This window comes from Schistocerca gregaria, chromosome 10, assembly GCF_023897955.1.
Source record: "Schistocerca gregaria isolate iqSchGreg1 chromosome 10, iqSchGreg1.2, whole genome shotgun sequence".
Taxonomy (NCBI): Eukaryota; Metazoa; Arthropoda; class Insecta; order Orthoptera; family Acrididae; genus Schistocerca; species Schistocerca gregaria.
Window position 1 is genome coordinate 202,825,817 of NC_064929.1, and position 19,568 is coordinate 202,845,384.

Genomic DNA, 19,568 nt, shown 5'->3' on the forward strand with positions numbered 1-19,568 from the left:
TCCTCATCTGCGGAGCTATAAACTTTTACTATAGTGGCGAGTGTGGGTTTTGTGCCTATCTTGGCTGCAATAATGCATTCACTATGCTGTTCATAGTAGCTTATCCTTGTTCCTATTTTTACTCATTATTAAACCTATTCCTGCATTACTTCTATTTGCTTTCATATTTATAACCTTGTATTCACTTGACTAAGTCCTGTTCTTCCTGCTACCAAACTTCAAATTCTCACTACATTAACTGTAACCTATCCATTTCCTTTTTTGAATTTTCTAACCTCCCTGCCAAATAAGGGATCTGACAGTCTACGCTCAGATCTGTAGAACACCAGTTTTGTTTCTCCCTATAAAGACCTTCTCATGGGTAGTTCTCGCCTGGAGATCCGGATGGAGGACTATTTTACCTTTGGAATACTTTACCCAAGAGGATGCCATCATCATTTAACCATACAGTAGAGCTGCATGCGCTTAGAAAAAATTACGGCTGTAGTTTCCCCTTGCTTTCAGCCATTCTCAGTACTAGCACAGCAAGGTCGTTTTGGTTGATGTTACAAGGCCAGATCAGTTAATCATCCAGGCTGTTGGCCCTGCAACTACTGAAAAGGTCACTGCCCCTCTTCAGGAACTAAATGTTTGGCCTCTCAACAGATACCCAACCATTGTGGTTGCACCCACGGTGCAGGTATCTGTATCGTTGAGGCACACAAGACTCCCCACCAATGGCAAGATCCATGTTTCATGGGGGTTACCATATTTATTTTACAAAATTTGATACTTGTATCATGTGGTGAGAATCTATCATCTCTTAGAAAAGTAGGCCTCTTTGACAAACTCACACTACTCATTTGACTGATTCGTTGTTGCTGCCAATGCAGATGGCGAATAAAGCTGTCAACCCGTCACTTCAGATGAGGCTGTCCCCATCTCTGCTTAACACACCTCCTTCTCAAGAGCCATGTTCAAATTGTTAAGTTTTGTTAGCGATTCTGTATTTATCATGACACATTAAGGAACTATCTGTGACTCAGCATCTCCACTATATGGTGAGTAGCAACTTTCATTTTTATAGTATTGTTACATGGACGATAAACAGTTTGGACAAGAAGAGAATAGAAGCTTTTGAAATGTGGTGCTACAGAAGAATGCTGAAGATTAGATGGGTAGATCACATAACTAATGAGGAAGTATTGAATAGGATTGGGGAGAAGAGAAGTTTGTGGCACAGCTTGACTAGAAGAGAAGGGATCGGTTGGTAGGGCATGTTCTGAGGCATCAAGGGATCACCAATTTAGTATTGGAGGGCAGCGTGGAGGGTAAAAATCGTAGAGGGAGACCAAGAGATGAATACACTAAGCAGATTCAGAAGGATGTAGGCTGCAGTAGGTACTGGGAGATGAAGAAGCTTGCACAGAATAGAGTAGCATGGAGAGCTGCATCAAACCAGTCTCAGGACTGAAGACCACAACAACAATTAAGGAACTAGTACATGAATAAATGCTGAAGAATCAATATTTTAATTTATGTCTTAAAAATTTATCTGTAGTTTTCTCAACAAGAAAAAGTTTACTTAGAGGAAATAGTATAGAAGAAAGGCCCAAAATTAGAGCAATTTCAAAGTGACTGCACATATGACAATGCTCCATTTCAGGCAAACAGCTCTCTTTTAAAAAAAGAATTTTGCTCTCATCACAAATTTTCTTTGCCGTTTGCTATAATGGAAGTTGAAAAACCTATATATTTAATCGAACAATGGAAAATCCAGAAAGGGATGTAACAATACTATAAAAATGGAAGTTGCTACTCACCATATAGTGGAGATGCTGAGTCACAGATAGGCACAACAAAATGACTGTCACATATGACAGTTATTTTGTTGTGCCTATCTGCGACTCAGCATCTCCACTATATGGTAAGTAGCAACTTTCATTTTTATAGTATTGTTAGTAACTTAGGATTATTAGAGAGTTGTTTACAGGGTAGGACTCAAAACTCAAATGAGAGTTTTGAAAGCTGTATATGTAAAGAGATACCAAAATTGGTTTCGGTAGAACTGAAACTATAAAATAGATGTGCTGGTTGCTCTGTTATGTTATAGTGACAATTTTAAGTTTGCAGAAATTGATGGGAGTGCCTGGTAGACAAACTATGCACAGAACTTTAATTGTCATTGACCACAGGAGGCTCTTCAAAGCAGGGAAGTCAGTGGTGCAATCCACGAAAGAATCAAGTACAAAAAGCAGGAGACGTAGTTTGAAAAAGAAAAGGGAGGAAGAAAAATGCCAGAAACAAGATGGATATGGATCTGGGAAGCATTAGTTTCATGCAGGATAGACAGGAAAACAAGTTTTAACTTTAATTTGAATTTCCTGGAAGTTTACTTTTTCGATGTTCTGGTATATATTGGTTACAAACTATACCGGCACAATTTTTCATTGTCGTCATTCCATTCTACAACTGATGGTAGTCATTATTTGCAATTGTAAATTTATCTGATGTATTAGATAGAAGGCTGAAATTTTATATACTAGTTTAAGACATAGTTTACTGAAAATCAGAGACATTTTAAAGAAAACTTTAAGTTGTCAAAATTTTTACAATCATTATTAACAATTTTTTGAACCAAAATCATGACAGCAACATCATTTTGAAAGTCTGCTTTAAAGATAGTGATGAAAAGAACTTCCATAAAAAGTATGAAGATTTTACTTCATTTTATTTTGAGATATGCGTACCTTTGCTGTACATAAGATTTGCTTTGTTTCACTTGCAACACAAAATTCAGAATAAAAAAAAAAAAAGGGAGCAAACTCTTCTCAAAATAATAATAATAATAATAATAATAATAATAATAATAATACAACTTCTCAGACAGAAACAGGTGCACACCTGGAATAAATGAAGTGGGACGTGAAGCCTATGCCACTGATAATGACTAACAATGAAGGTAAAGCGTTTGGCATAGCCGGCCAACAGGTAAGTTTCTAGATATCACTGGAAAGTGATAGGTCCTGCGCGGTGGCTTCCGACCGGGCTCTGACTGATGCGCTGCTAAGAGCCGGCACACAAACTGATGCAGAGCTCCAGTGGAGCTAACTGCCAACCTGTTGGCCTGCACTGCCCTATATAACCGATCCAGTTATGCACACATGCACAGCGGAGAAAGTAAGTCCCTGGCACAGAGAACCTCTGTTAGGCTTCTCCCGACAGCTGTCAGACTCTCTATAGGGAAGCAACACCTGTATGTACAAGCAAACTGGTGCTGCTTCAGTGTCTGAGGGGTTTCCGTTCCCTCTAGGTGAACAGCGAGTACACAGCATACTCATCATAATGTTCTCAAGAGACCTGTTAAAAGATAGTACGCATTACATGGGCTTACAACTCTTATCCTTTGAGCTAGTCTATTAAGAAAACTGACAAATTAATCAAGATTTCCCCTTCTGTTCAAAAACAAGTCCCCTTAACACAAGACTGTTTCTCCGCCTCGAACTGTGTCATAATGCTTTTGGAACTTTCATACAAATCTGTTACATCAGTGACAGTGGGTGTGCAGTTTGTTACAAATGTGTTAATGTGTCCTGCTGGAAATGTCACAAAAGCTGACACAGTCTCATAAAAACGACTGACAGTTACTGGTGTAAGACAAATATGAGACAGGTGCTACTGCTGTCATTAGACACAGACACTACCTTTTTCTGGAGTTCGGTGTTGGTGATACGGCCTGCTTCCTTCTTCTGCTCCTCCAGGCGATGGTAGGCCATGTTGAGGTATGCTTGTAGGTACGTGGGCATCAAGACTATCCTCAAGAGAATTGCAAAGACCACCAGCCACAGCCTCATTGTCTCAAAAAGTTCTGGTGTCATGCTGGGGAAAAGAGAAACAATATATTTTAAAAACTTGGTGCCAGACAGCTTGTAAATACTTTAAGAACATCATGATTTACCACTAACAGATGCTGATAAAGTTTCTTTACTGAACAACCAGTTTTGGTCCACGGGCCATCGTCAGTTTCATAAAAACACTTACATCGTCTTAATAGTTGATATAAACTCAATGGTGTCGTAACAAAATCTACGAAATCATCACTGTTGTCATATAACAATAGAAATTATACTGTCAGCCATGAAATGTCCTAAACAGTGCACTCATTCACGTAGCAGGAGGAGATTACAGTTTGACATCTTGTTTATAATGGGGTCATTAGGGATGTGGCACAACCTCAGATTAGGGAATGATGGAGAAGGAAAGAAGCCGAGCCCTTTCGAGGGAACCGTGCCGTCATTCGCCTTAAGCCGGGGGCAGCCAAGATTTCGGCTCGTGGGTTGTACCCTGGCACAAGTGCCATACTGCTCAGCTCTGCCGCACGTTTCCCTCCCACCGCCATATCGTGTCTGAATGTGAGGAGCGGTGAGAGAGCAAAACTGTAACCATGCCACATTTAAATAGCAGTGCAGTCAGAATGCATACAACTAGGTTTTATATATCACATTTCTCAATAACATAGATGACAAATAAAATAAACCCACTATCTGTCTGCTTGTGTCTGTGTATGTGCGGATGGATATATGTGTGTGTGTGTGTGTGTGTGTGTGTGTGTGTGTGTGCGTGTGTGTGTGCGCGCGCGCGCGCGCGCGCGAGCGAGTGTACACCTGTCCTTTTTTTCCCCCCTAAGGGAAGTCTTTCCGCTCCCGGGATTGGAATGACTCCTTACCCTCTCCCTTAAAACCCACATCCTTTCGTCTTTCCCTCTCCTTCCCTCTTTCCTGAAGAAGCAACCATCGGTTGCGAAAGCTAGTAATTCTGTGTGTGTGTTTGTGTGTTTTGTTCTTGTGCCTGTCTGCCGGCGTTTTCCCGCTTGGCAAGTCTTGGAATCTTTGTTTTTAAAATAAATTTTCAGCGTTATTTAATTATTTTTGGCACACTAAAGACAAGCAATTGCCTACAGACAGAGACAGACAATTTCACAGATTTTTGCACTCAAGTGGTTAAATAGTCATGACTTATTTAGTTTCATAATTAGAAAAAGGTCTTTCACACAAATATGTCAACCAAAATATTGTAACAGTTTTGCCACGTCATTACTGAGACATGGAAACTCTACCTGAGGAAAGCAATGTAGACGTCCTTGACCGTTTTAATGTAAAAGGATTCGTCTTTAAAACAGGAATTCCCTTTCAGGTCAATCAATGATATATATATATATATATAGGAGTGTTTTTCACTGATTAGCAGTTCAAAAAACAATGTACAATTGACAGTGTCCTCAAAAAGTTTAAGAAACTATGTCTTTAGTTCTTTCAAGGCCACAATGAATTCCTTTAAGTTTCACATTTTCTTTAGCTACAGTGAGCTTAGGAAACTGGACTGTGTCAAAAAGTCTTCCTTCTACAACATAATTTTCTTTTTAAACGCATCACCTTATCAGATAAGTTGTTCCTCCCCTTGCAGTGTCTTAACGTGAGCGGTGTGCAGTCACGTCCACTTAAAATGTGAGGTCTTCAATTCATTCTAGGCATCCTAATTTTCATTCCTGCTCTATATAAATTCAACAATAGCAAGTTTTAAATCAGAATTGTTCCAGGCTTACCTATTGACTTAACGAACATCCTTTGCAGACCATATAAGTCTGCATACTCTTCATTCAGTTCCTTCGAAAACAGTCGCAACTGATAGTGCAATAATGTGCGCGACTACAGAAATTTTACTACTTGTACCACCAATTTCCCCACGCGCTACATGTTTGAAAATTCAGCATAAGGTAATTGTTGACGTACCGAACAATGAATCCCATCTGTCGATTGTTTTAGTTCTTTGCTCTTTCATTGTCGGCACGGTATTGTAATGTTGTTTCCTAGCAAATTTGCTGAACCCATTATGCATGCGACTGCATAATGTATGTTGGGAATTCTTTTGGCAATCCCATTTGTTTTTGAAGGCTCGCAACGGGAGATCGCTGGAGTGCCTCTTTTTGTGAAATAACCTATTGGACTTGTGAGCATCCACGAGACCACAAACAAATAGCGAAGGATAAACAGTGCTGACACCACAACTCTGCCAAACTGAAGACAGTTGTGGATACCGAAAATTGACACACCACAATATTAAATGAAATGATAGGCTGTACCGAGTACTTCCATGAAAGAACGGGCAAAGGCGACACAAGCAGAGCCTCTGCCCGCCCGTGGTCCACACGCTCGGCCCGTGTGGAGTTCGGCACACTGTGGCTAGCACTGGCTTCAGCGATTTAGGGAAATCACGAAAAACCGGAATTCATGAAATTTGGCATAATGTGACCGGCCTTCCTTAAGCAATTTAGGGACATCAATGAGAATTTAAATCTTAACAGCCAGATACAGGTTTGAACTGTTGCCCTCCTGAAAGCAAGTCCACTGTGCTAAACCACTAGGGCTCGACTGCAGTGAGCAGTGATCTCGGTTGGGGTGAGTAGTGGCATTACAGAAGAGGCAGGAGTGCAGAGAGTGAGGTATAAGAAGATATGAGTGAGGGAAGATGCTGTAGTGCTGCCTGTGGGAGTGTGCACAGAAGTGGCGGGCACAGAATAGTGGGCATAACGAGACTGCATTGAGTGATGGGTAGAGGGCAGGGTGGGGGGAGGGGTGGAAGCAGAGAAGGGGAAAGGAGTATGCAGGTGAGTCAGCAAGTCACCTCCCATGATGTCGACCTCCATCTCGAGGATAACTCGAACAGTACCTCTGTCCACATCATACCTACTGACCACCAACAATACCTCTGTTTTAACAGCCGTCACCCATTCGACCCCAAGAAATGGACTAGCCACTTGTGGTCATCACACTTGCTGCGATGAGCAGGCCCTTTCTGAATATGCCTCACAGACCAAAATTGTCCTCCCCCGGACCAAAAAGCAGATCTTCTGCAGTCTGTCTACCCTATCACCTACTGTCCCCCACATACCCACTATCTGTCCACAAAGGAGGGTCTCCCTCATGACTCAGTACTGCCCAAGACTGGAGCAACTGAATCGCATTCTCTGATCGCTTTCGACTACCTCTCACTGTGCCCTGAAATGAGGAATATCCTACCCACTATCTTCCCGCCCCTAATACAGTGGTATTTCTCCGTCTACCGAAGCTAAAGCTATGCAATGTCTTTATCCATCCCTACTCCACCCTGCTTCCAACCTCTTGGCCCATGGCTCATATCCCTAATACATATACACAGGGTGGAGAAAAATGGTGTCACGAAATTTTAACCCTGGACAGCTGATGCCATTAGCAACCAAAATTACTTATTCTGTATAGGTCGTCAATGCACCATTTTTAAACTATGGAAATTTAGTGCCACGTGCTCCGGGTGGCGGTGGGATTGCCCTGTTGCCGTTCATCAGTGCACAGGCAGTGCTATGGTTGTCATTTGATACATACAAACGTCCCTTGCCCCGTCACTGACCCAGTGTGATACACATGTGTCGAAAAGGTCTTGCTGTTTGTCTCCACCTCATTTCAGAGGATTTCATACATAAGCTTTGCTTTGGAGCACACACACATCACCAACAATTTAGTCTTGCAGTAAGCATGGCAGCTCAGTATTCATTTGAAGAACAATGAGATACGGTATATGTTTATGGACTAGCCGACAGTAATGTGCACAAAGTTCGACGGTTGTATGAGGAACGGTACCCAGCAAGACTCCACACCCACACCCGCAAAAGTTTAAAGCAATTCACCAGCGACTTGGCGAAATAGGCTCATTAGTGGAATATCACTGTGATGCTGGAAGCCCTGGAACACGATGGGATGCTGCATTTGAAGAGACTGTTCTAGAGAACTTCGAGGAAGCACCTACGACAAGCACTCGAGGGGCTGGACACAGCACGGGGGTCGCTCATCCGTTAGTCTGGGAGGTTTTGAAGGATGATGGTCAGCATCTATTTAGGTTCCACCCTGTCCAAGACCTAAATCCCGCTGCAGACTATGAACACTGCAACATGTTGTACGAGATCATGACTTCCCCACCATTGTCTTGTTTACCGACGACTGCACCTTTCATTGGGTCGGCCTTTACAATACTCGAAACATTCCATTACTGGGCAAGGGTAAATCCTCACGCCATGTATGTCTATGGACACCAGGGATGATTTTCACTCAACATTTGGGCAGGTATTTTGGGTGAGCATCTGACTGGGCTGGTCCGTCTATCTCCTCGATTCACCTGGGCAAATTAACTTCACGTTTTACAGGGAAACTCTACCCAGCCTGCTGGAAGATGTTCCTCTGGACATAGGGCTATGCATGTGGTTGCAGCATGGTGGGACGCCCTCACATAACAGTCATGCTGTGCACAGATATTTAAATGAACTCTGACTGCCGGGTAATTGGCAGAGGTGCTCATAGGGAATGGCCCCTACTATCACCAGACTTCACGCCACCGGACTTCAAGGTTCTAGGTCACCCACCTAGAAATGAAGAGGAATTAATGTATTGCATCAAAGCTACCCATTCTTCTTCTACTGTATTTCTTTCCCCCATTCCTGTCAATTGTTCCCTTATGCTCTCCCTGAAAATACTCTACAACCTCTGGTTCTTTCAGTCTATCCAGGTCCCATCTCCTTAATTTAGCACCTTTTTGTAGTTTCTTCAGTTTTAATCTACAGTTCATAACCAATAGATTGTGGTCCGAGTCCACATCTGCCCGTGGAAATGTTTTACAATTTAAAACCTGGTTCCTAAATCTCTGTCTTACCATTATACAATCTATCTGAAACCCGTCAGTATCTCCAGGCTTCTTCCACGTATACAGCCTTCTTTTATGATTCTTGAACCAAGTGTTAGTTATGATTAAGTTGTGCTCTGTGCAAAATTCTACTAGGCGGTTTCCTCTTTCATTTCTTTGCCCCAGTCCGTATTCACCTACTATGTTTCCTTCTCTCCCTTTCCCTACTGACGAATTCCAGTCACCCTTGACTATTAAATTTTCGTCTCCCTTCACTACCTGAATAATTTCTTTTATCTCATCTTACATTTCATCAATTTCTTCATCATCTGCAGAGCTAGTTGGCGTATAAACTTGTACTACTGTAGTAGGTGTGGGCTTCGTATCTATTTTGGCTACAATAATGCGTTCACTATGCTGTTTGTAGTAGCTTACCTGCATTCCTATTTTCCTATTCATTATTAAACCTACTCCTGCATTACCCCTATTTGATTTTGTGTTTATAACCCTGTAGTCACCTGACCAGAAGTCTTGTTCCTTCTGCCACCGAACTTCACTAATTCCCACTATATCTAACTTTAACCTATCCATTTCCCTTTTAAATTTTCTAACCTACCTGCCCGATTAAGGGATCTGACATTCCACACTCCGATCTGTAGAACGCCAGTTTTCTTTCTCCTGATAACAATGTCCTCCTGAGTAGTCCCCGCCCGGAGATCCAAATGGGGGACTATTTTACCTCCGGAATATTTTACCCAAGAGGACGCATCATCATTTAACCATACAGTAAAGCTGCATGCCCTTGGGAAAAATTACGGCCGTAGTTTCCCCTTGCTTTCAGTCGTTCGCAGTACCAGCACAGCAAGGCCGTTTTGGTTAGTGTTACAAGGCCAGATCAGTCAATCATCCAGACTGTTGCCCCTGCAACTACTAAAAAGGCTGCTGCCCCTCTTCAGGAACCACACGTTTGTCTGGCCTCTCAACAGATACCCCTCCGTTGTGGTTGCACCTACGGTATGGCCATCTGTATCGCTGAGACACGCAAGCCTCCCCACCAACGGCAAGGTCCATGGTTCATGGGGGAAGAGGTCTAAGAGCCTTAAACTTTTAATCTTATTCCCCTGTAGTAAATTCTGTGCAAACTCATTCCTTCATTTAAAATTCCATACTTTTGTGCACAGTTTTGTTTGTGAGGACCACTTGGTCGTGTTCTAATGAAAAGGTCTTCCACCATGCAGTACCTGAATTAACTATGATCCTTATTCATGTTCAATTTTTTTTTAAAGCTATTCATTTTAATAGTAATTTTGTTCTTTTATCCCTATGTTAAAATTGAGGAAACAACCCTTCTTGCTCAGTATGCGAGTTGTTGTGAATGTTTTTAGTTATTTTCTTTCCTGTTAGCATCTCAAATGGTTCAAATGGCTCCGAGCACTATGGGACTTAACATCAGAGGTCATCAGTGGCCTAGAACTTAGAACTACTTAAACCTAACTAACCTAAGGACACACACATCCACGCCCGAGGCAGGGTTAGAACCTGTGACCTTAGCGGTTGCGCGGCTCCAGACTGTAGCACCTAGAACCGCTCGGCCACTCCGGCCGGCTGTTAGCCTCTCAAGTGCATGTGAATGTAACCGTTTGTAACTAAACAATCCTTTGATCATTCCCCTCCTACAGATTATAAAACTTGCAGGGAACTCCAAAGTGAAGTTAAAGGTTTCATTAATACGCAACATAGCAGATTGTGGGGAACAGCAACCATCATATTACTTAGTATACAATAATAATATGTGGAATTAAATTTACCTAGTCAAAAAAATGTTCTTCTGTCAGAATTTTATGTTTAACGTCTCACTACAGTTCCACTCTATGCTTCATCCAAGTCTGATCTACGGTACATCAACTCCATTCCTTTGCACGAAAGTTTCTGCGATAGTTCACCATTCACGATTAATTGCAAAGATACTTCTCAGAATAGTTTACCCTTCATAGTCAAGAATAAGTATAAGGATACCTCTCATTCTTTGTAAGGCAAATGACCTTTTACTTATTGTTAAAATCCTCAACACATTTTTTATGTCTGACTACGTTTATTTGTGTGCTCAACAGGCAAGCAAGAAGTCACCTCATGTGTACTCATTATGCAACTCACATGGGGCCCGTCATGCCAGTGAAGACTCTACCCGTGAGATAGTCTCGGCTCACAGGCCGGATCCACAGCACCACCAGTAGCAGTGGCAGTGCAAAGCTCATGTTCAGCAGCAGGCGCAGAACACGATTCTCTGCAGAATACCTGAAACAAAAGAAATCAACCTATATTAGGCCACTCAATTCAAACAGCACAGTTTTAGTATCAGTTACAACAGAAAGTATAACTACAGGAGACAGTAAAGGTGGCTGAGCTTTCAGACAGCACCCTTACTCAGAGCAGACTAACATGAAACTCACTCACTCTCTCTCTCTCTCTCTCTCTCTCTCTCTCTCTCTCTCTCAAATCCAACAAAGTGAGGCATAGACCTATGTTTTCTCACAAACAACTCTCACAACATAAACAATTAATGAGATTGTATTATGTATATAAACAGAAACATTAATGTTCGTTTATTCAAAACTGTAAATCCTGAAATTTCTTCTTCAGTTTTTTTTTTTTTTTTTTTTTTTTTTTTTTTTTAATTCTGACACACTGATGCATTTGAACACACGAGTTTTTCTATACCAACCTTTGAAATTTTAACACAATGTTGCATTCAAATATGCACTTATTTATATACCTACTGGAATGCCATATATAATATATAAATATATACGTAATAATTTTAAGGGAAATGTATATAAAAATGTAAATTATTGTGTGTTCAAAGTCACAAAACCTCTAAATTTCTTTACCGATTGCTTTAAAATTATGGCAACGTTGCATTCAAATATGAAGGCTCTGTTTTTTTTTCCCAACCTCTTATTGGCTGTAAATAAAAGAAAAATGTACAGAAAATAATAGTTTTATTACCAATAGTACAGAAACGTCTTAAATTACTTTTCTATATAATCACCAAAACGATTGAGGCACTTGTCATACCGTGACAAGCTTTTTGATGCCTTCTTCGAAGAATGTTGCCGCCATTGAGGACAGGTAAGTCTTGACAGCATCCTGAAGTTCTTCTTTAGTAGGGAAATGCTGCCCACCTAACCATGACTTCACTTCTCGGTATAGGTGACAATCACTTTATGCTAGGTCCTGGCTGTACGGTGGATATTAAAAAACTTCTCATTTAAACTTTTTGAGGAGGTCTTTTGTCATGTTGGCACTGTGTGGTCGGGCGTTGTCACGGATCAAAACAACGCCAGACAAAAGCATTCCTCTGCATTTGTTTTGAATGGCTCTGCGGAGACGACAAAGTTTCACAATAAACTTCCTCGGTTACTGTCTGAGTTGGCACCATAAAGTCCACCAGCAGCACTCCTTTATGGTCCCAAAACACAGTGGCCATTGTTTTTCTTTTCGTCAGTGGTTGTTTAAACTTTTTTGGCTTGCTTGGGGAAGCTGTGTGCATCCACTGCTTTGATTGTTCCTTTGTTCCAGGATTGTCACAGAGGACTCTTGTTTCATCGCCAGTAACATAAATTTAAAAAACACAACGTTTCCCTCATTGCCATAACGTGTGAGAATCGATAATGCTGACGCCATCCTTTGCGTTTTGTGGTAAGTACTCAGCATTTTTGGGACCCAACGTGCACACAATTTCTGACAGCCTAGGTCTTGAGTCACAATGATGTACAAAGCAGACCTTGAAATGTCTGGAAATTAATCGGACAGTTTGCTAATTGTAAACCTTCGTTTGCATCTCACCGCCTGATCAACATGCTCAAGGAGGCCTACAGTGGCGACAGACTTGCGACCTTGTCCACCTTCATCATGGATGTCTGTTCGTCGCCCTCTAAATTTTCGACACCATTCCCAAACACTACTATCACTCATAATGATGTTACCATACAGGTTGCTCATTCTGCAATGAATTTCCTCAGCACTACACCCTTCTGCTTGCAGAAAACGAATTACACTTCCTAACTCACATTTGGCAGTGTAGGGAAGCAGCCTACTCACGCCGTATAAAATTCACATCAGTCTTTCCATTGTGTGCCAGCCAGTCCGCTGTAACTAGCTGTAATGTCATAAATGTTGCACAATACTTTAAAAATCAAGTAAATAACCTGAAACATTGCTAGCATGTCAGGAGTAATATTATATCATTATGTGTTGAATGTCAGTTCAATAACTTTAACCATTTTCGGAATTTGGACGTTTTTCTGTAAAAATCATTGGCACAACAGAAAAGAGCTAGAAACTTAAAAATTTATATTTAGATTCATTTTGCATAATAATTTAGTAGAAACAGTATTCTGGATCTCACAAATTAAAATTTTAGTTGAAATTCATAAATAAAGCTAGTATGTTTAAATTTAAGTAGAAGGGAGATACGCTATAACCATATGATGTGAGAAGTTTCAACTAAATAACTATAAAACCATAGTGATAGCGTATCTCCAAAGGGCAAGTTCAGAGCTCGTCTACTGCGTGTAGTGTAATTAAATTAATTCTCTCGCCCAAAATATTGGACTTTTATTATGATTACTTACCTGTGTGCTGATTGCACATTTAAATTGAGAGCTTCATTGGCCATCAGCAAAGGAAGCAATGATTTATTTAATAACTTAAAGTGGTGCGTTACTAGCCCAGCGGCTAGTCGGGACAGCGAAATTAATCAAGCATTCCCTTAGCCGTCCGCACCACGGCTTTATATATAAGAAAGCTGCGCGAGTAAAAAGGCCCCAGTTCTCTCCAGACGCTGATTAGCACACCATCTGTGCCAGGAGTCACGTTGTGTTGGTATCATTGCTAGAAACAGCCTTGGAGGCCGTAATAAGTTACTCGGGATATGCGTAACCATGAAATCATTTTTGAGTGAAGTGTTAATTCTGGGATGACTTTAAAGATCTACCTTCAGTTTGCGTATGTCGTATTTTCAAGTGCCGTCACCGGAAAGACATTCTACCATTACTTAGCGTGGCGTTTGATGAACATTATCATCAAATTATGGCGAGCATTCACTTAAGCATTTAATTTGAACAGTTATAGTTGCATCAGTGCATTAGACTCTGAACTGCTCTGGTAGTTGGATTGTGTGGATTCTTTTGGTCTGCGAATTTCAGAATATAGTGAACATTTTAGAAAGAATCGTTTTTAATTATGAATCCCAGACAATCTCCTAATTCCTCAGAGCTATAAGCTGTAACTATAAGTTTATTTCTCAGATGAAGTGGGCACTAGGAATTCTAATTACAGGCTTCATGTTTTGCTAATCACTTTCTGGTTGCCAATATTGTAGTTAGAGAGCCAGTGTTGAGAACGGCAAACAACAGCATTAAATAAATCATAGGAACATTTCATTAACAATTATTTCCACCCGCCGCACCACATATGTTGCTACTCGGCCGGGAAATGCGTCTTTTCTACATGACATTCCATCATTCAATCACAAAAATTTCCACCCGCCGCCCCACAGCGAGCATTGAGCGTAGCGGCCATGTTTACACGGATGTAGCTCAGCTACGACTGACACACTGCAGCTGAAAACAGCAGAGGTTGTGGTGGGGGAGCTACGCAATCGCATAACGTGCAGGTCCGGCCCCTCCCTACCTCGTACTTGCTCAGATGGATGATTGGAGGTTGGAAAAAACAGCCCTCATACATACTGTGTTTTATATACCAATTCCTTACATTTTATATATATTACATACACAAATAGATATGTACTGCTGAAAGCCTACCTGAACCCACGACTCAAAGAGGCCACATCATTTAATGATTGGATTGGCTGATGATGATGATGATATAAAGGGGATACATTACAACCAAAATATTTCTTTACTAATTTACTTTAAATTTTTACACAATACTCTACTGAAGATTTGGACAGTTATGCGCCATATATATAACAAAGATTCCAAGACTTACCAAGCGGGAAAGCACCGGCAGACAGGCACAATGAACAAAACACACAAACACACACACACACAGAATTACTAGCTTTCGCAACCGATGGTTGCTTCTTCAGGAAAGAGGGAAGGAGAGGGAAAGACGAAAGGATGTGGGTTTTAAGGGAGAGGGTAAGGAGTCATTCCAATCCCGGGAGCGGAAAGACTTGTGTGTGCGAGTGTACACCTGTCCTTTTTTCCCCCTAAGGGAAGTCTTTCCGCTCCCGGGATTGGAATGACTCCTTACCCTCTCCCTTAAAACCCACATCCTTTCGTCTTTCCCTCTCCTTCCCTCTTTCCTGAAGAAGCAACCATCGGTTGCGAAAGCTAGTAATTCTGTGTGTGTGTTTGTGTGTTTTGTTCATTGTGCCTGTCTGCCGGCGCTTTCCCGCTTGGTAAGTCTTGGAATCTTTGTTTTTTTACATGTTACTGTAATATATTAAGGTAACAAAATACACGAGATACCTCCTAATATTGAGTCAGACTTCCCTTTCAACAGCATATTGCAGCAGCTCGACACGGCATGGACTCAACACATTGTCTTTTTGAAGTTATCAGATACTGTGCCTCATCAGTTATGTAGAAAACCACACATCCACACAAACTATCACTCACATGGTTTGTTTGTGTAACATCACAAAAAATACGTACATAAATACTACACTTGGCAACGCGAAATCAATTCCTGAAACATGTTTTGCTCAGCAGAATAAAATAGGTCACTGGCACTGTCTTTAAACTAAACACATTTGAGCAACGCAAAGTGAACGACAGTATCAACTAGCGCTCCAAGTGGCCATACACATAAACACGCTAAATATGGCTTGAAAATGGTGTCACGATGATCACAACCATCACGAAACTGCATTGGGGCAGTAGAGACAGTTTGGCATTGCTTGCGATTCTTGACGATACCTTAATTCAAACGAACCTTACTCCCATCAGCCACCACACCATGTAGAGCTCGGCAGCGGCGGGAGACATGGCACAAATTGTTCCAACTTTTACACATTTAACGGTTCAGATACACAGAGTAGAGTGCCCTGGTGTCAAGAAACTTAACCATGTAATATCTGTAAACACTATTGGACAGCTAACATAATGCCAGTGTTATTTTTTCTCCACAAACATTTTTTCATAATGAGTAAATCACAGGAAAATTGTAAATATGTTGCAAAATCGGGTGAAAATTAACATTGTGGGCATAGGAAATTTGACGGGACACATAAAAACTGTTGTAAATGGTGGTAAAACATTAGTTCCGGAGACGTTGAAGTGGGGATATATTGTATGTGCCTTGGCATAGCAGGTGCACGAGATCATGGCCTAAGTGGAGTGCAGTGTGTCTTTTCTAATTTACTAAATGTGAGTCAGTTGTGAACGTTGAGTGACAATTTCATACCAAATATCAAGTTTCAGCTCTGACAGGTGAAACAATCTGTGGGTGGTAAAACACATTCAGTGAGAACTGCCTGCTTATGCAGTGCTAAGTAAACAGGCCATTTGGGACTGTCAGCAGAGAAGCTGGAATGCTTGTGACGATCGTTCTATGGGTATGTGAGGTAATCAAGGATATGTGTGACCTGTGGACAGCAGATATCACAGTCAACTGTCTGGTGAATTTTGTGTATGAGTCTGCATGTACAACTGCATCTGCTGCAGTTGGACATTATGACTACTCAGGACAATGAGTTTCATTCCAACTTTTACAGTGGCTACTGAAGTAAGATGGTTTTTCACAGAAACCAACACTTCAAGTGTCTTGAAAGGTGAATCATCGTAATGTGGATATTTGGGTTACAGAACATCCACACAACATTTTGGAATACATTTGCAATTCACTTAAGTTTTTGGGCCGTTTCCTCTTCAAATGCTTAAGGGGTCATTTTTCTTTCGGAAGATAATTGGTTTCATGTACCTAAATATGCTGCAGAAATTGCTTGCACCACAATTACAGCAAGACATAATTCTGTCATCTTTTTACTTCTTTTACTTGAACTTTAAATCCCTCACCAAATTTCTCCTTTGTTTCCTTTGCTGCTTGTTCAATATACAGACTGCATAGCAATGGAGATAGACTAAGATATCTCGCAATTCTTCTCAACCACTGCTTCCCTTTCCACATCCTTTGTCTCACATAACTACATTCAGTGAAGGGTAACATGACATTTTTTTGATGGCATGTACCATTTCCAAGCTTCTGACATGATAAAAGATATTCATGATGTTTAGAACTAAGTAAGTGTCAGGACATCCCACTGTGGGAGATACTATAATGATATGTTCAGACGGGAGAATGTCTTGAAGCTATCACTTCTACAATGTGAGACTGTGAGTGAGTGTTTCCACCTGTTGTGTAGTGCCACTTGTTCCTTGGTGTAGTGCTTTGAAGGTATTTAGAAGACGAAGCAAAAAAGAGAAAAGGTTGCAGATACAATAGACACTGGGAGACACGACTAACTGCCTTACGTAAACATACACTTTTCGTGTTGCTTTGCACAAGCTACATATGTTTCAGACACTCTGTCAACCCACTTACTATACGAGTTTGTATTACAAAAGACTTTTGTTGTAAAAGAAAGTGTGAATACAGAAGGTTAAAAATTCAGTTGTTTATGTCTCAGAAGACAATTAATGCTCTCTTTCAGCACCTGTACACGTGCAAGGAGATTAGGAGCTGCGAAGACTGCTGCCGCCCAGTTAGTTGGAACTGAATAGCAGGGCAATCTCAGCAAACAACAAAAAAGGCAACCAAACAAATTTTATTAAATAAATCTATTGGTATCAAACATAAGAGGGTTACAGACTACACCACAGGAAATGCAACATTGGTAGTATACAAAAAACAACTTATGTCACATTTCAGTTTCTGCATAAGTCATAAATAACCTGTCACTCCTTCATTTTATCCCTGCTACCTCCCAAATTTTGAAGTGTGTAGTCCACACATAATTTCAAAAGCCTTCTCTAAATATACACATGCTATAAATATAGGTTTGCCTTTCTTCCCCTATCTTCTAGGGTAGGTCATAGAATCTGTATTAATTTGTGTGTTCCTACATTTCTCCGCTACTCAAATATACAATTACATCTCACTAATTCAACATTTATTGCAGGATATCAAATATACAGTCCCCTAATGTCATTCACAACATTCTGGAAATCCTACAAAATAAACTTATAATTTGCAGTCCCTTCGTTCTCATAAAGAAGCTCCTTTCAGCCTTGTAAAAAAGATCCCAGCATCAAACTTCGAGTCATGCCAGATATGGCATTTCCGGCATACTGCAGCATACCTGAGAGAGTCCCAGTGCATACGGGCCATGCGGAGCCCCGGGAAGGTGAAGAGCGCTCCCACCAGGCCGCACCACACGGCCAGCGACAGCTTCAGTATCAGCTGTGAAGCAGGCCCTCTGAAATAAGAAGCAAGAACCACTTCAGCTAACCCTAACGATTTTAGAGCCCACTCTGTCGTGGTTTCAAAATTCTCACGGTAAATGCACCTTTATTTACATGTACACGGATACTTTTCAAATCCCTCTCGAGTGCCCGGTAGAGGGTTCATCGAACCACCTTCACAATAATTCTCTACTTTTCCAATTTTGAACAGCATAAAGAAAGGGATTTCTTATTTTGAACAGCATAAAGAAAGCGATTTCTTATTTTATGATGATGATTGTTTCTATCCTTGTTGGTCGGCGTCAACAAAATATTTTCACATTTTGAGGAGAAAGTTAGTGAACTGAATCTTCTGAGAAGATTCCACGGCAACAAAAAACACCTCTGTTTTAATTATATACACCCCAAATCCCACATCATGTTAGAGACCCTCTCCCCCATTGTGAACTCCAATGAGAACCTCCGGAGGAAAGACAATGCTCTTTTTGTGATGCACTACTGTGGAAATTTAGTGAACCGGCATTTGAGGCAGACTGCAGATCGACCCTACTGCTAACGACACCTATTTTGTATGAGGACCGTGAAAATAAGAAGAGAGGAAACAGGGCTCACGCAGAGGCCTACAGGCAGTTTTTCCCCCTCACTCTGTGAGAGAAACAGGAAAGGAAATGACTAATAGCAGTGCAAGGCACACTCCACTATGTACCGTATGGTGGTTTGTGGAGTACATGTGCAGATAGAGAATTCTGTGGCTGCTAGATGCGCAGATAGCGGGGCACGCGTGGGGAGAGCGGTAATGGTGGGGATTACCGGCAGATGCTATACAGGAAATGTCAAGCACTGGAGGGGGAAGTACTATTCTACACGGAAGTCAACATTCACATTTTCTATTAATATTAAGCAGGGGGCTTCCACGCCCCCATTTGTTAGGTAGTCATTCAAAAAGATCAGTCATCCAACTTTGCTTGAGTTAGTATATGAAAAGAATTTTGCTGGAAAAGCAGCAATTTATTTTTGCCTGGCTCGTTAACTATTTGTAACTTTCAGAGAAGCATTATGATTGACAAATTTTGAGTGAAACCAACACATTTCTCTGGTTGCCATATTAAAATTTGCTTTTTTTTTGCCAAAACACAGTGGCACACTAACTTGTTGTGCAGACGTAGTTGCAAAAGAATTCTGAAAAATTCGTTTATTACGTATAACAAGTGAGGAACTGATGAAAAGAAAGGTCAATAGCTTACTTGAAAAAGCACATTTTCAGTTCAAAATAAATGTGCAATGCCTTCACTTATATTGTTCCAAAACCCGCACCATTTCTTGTTTCACCAGCTATTGATGGACTTTAAAAATTACATTCTTTCATAGAAAAGTCAGTAGTTAGTGGAATAACGCGATAGATAATTAACTTTTGCATAATAATCACATCGCAACATACTCTCCACTATGCAT

The 19,568-nt window shown here is 41.0% G+C and overlaps 1 protein-coding gene across 1 annotated transcript in view; it reads right to left on the bottom strand.

Annotated features, from left to right (window-relative positions):
* The window catches only part of LOC126293643 (transmembrane protein 161B), an 86,968-nt gene that overhangs the window by 25,538 nt on the left and 41,862 nt on the right, over positions 1-19,568 (bottom strand). The window contains exons 7-9 of the mRNA XM_049986920.1: positions 18,014-18,130; positions 10,840-10,980; positions 3,684-3,858 (exon numbers count right to left, since the gene is read on the bottom strand). Coding sequence (XP_049842877.1) covers positions 3,684-3,858; positions 10,840-10,980; positions 18,014-18,130 — 433 coding nt within the window. The remainder of the gene's footprint in view (positions 1-3,683; positions 3,859-10,839; positions 10,981-18,013; positions 18,131-19,568) is intronic.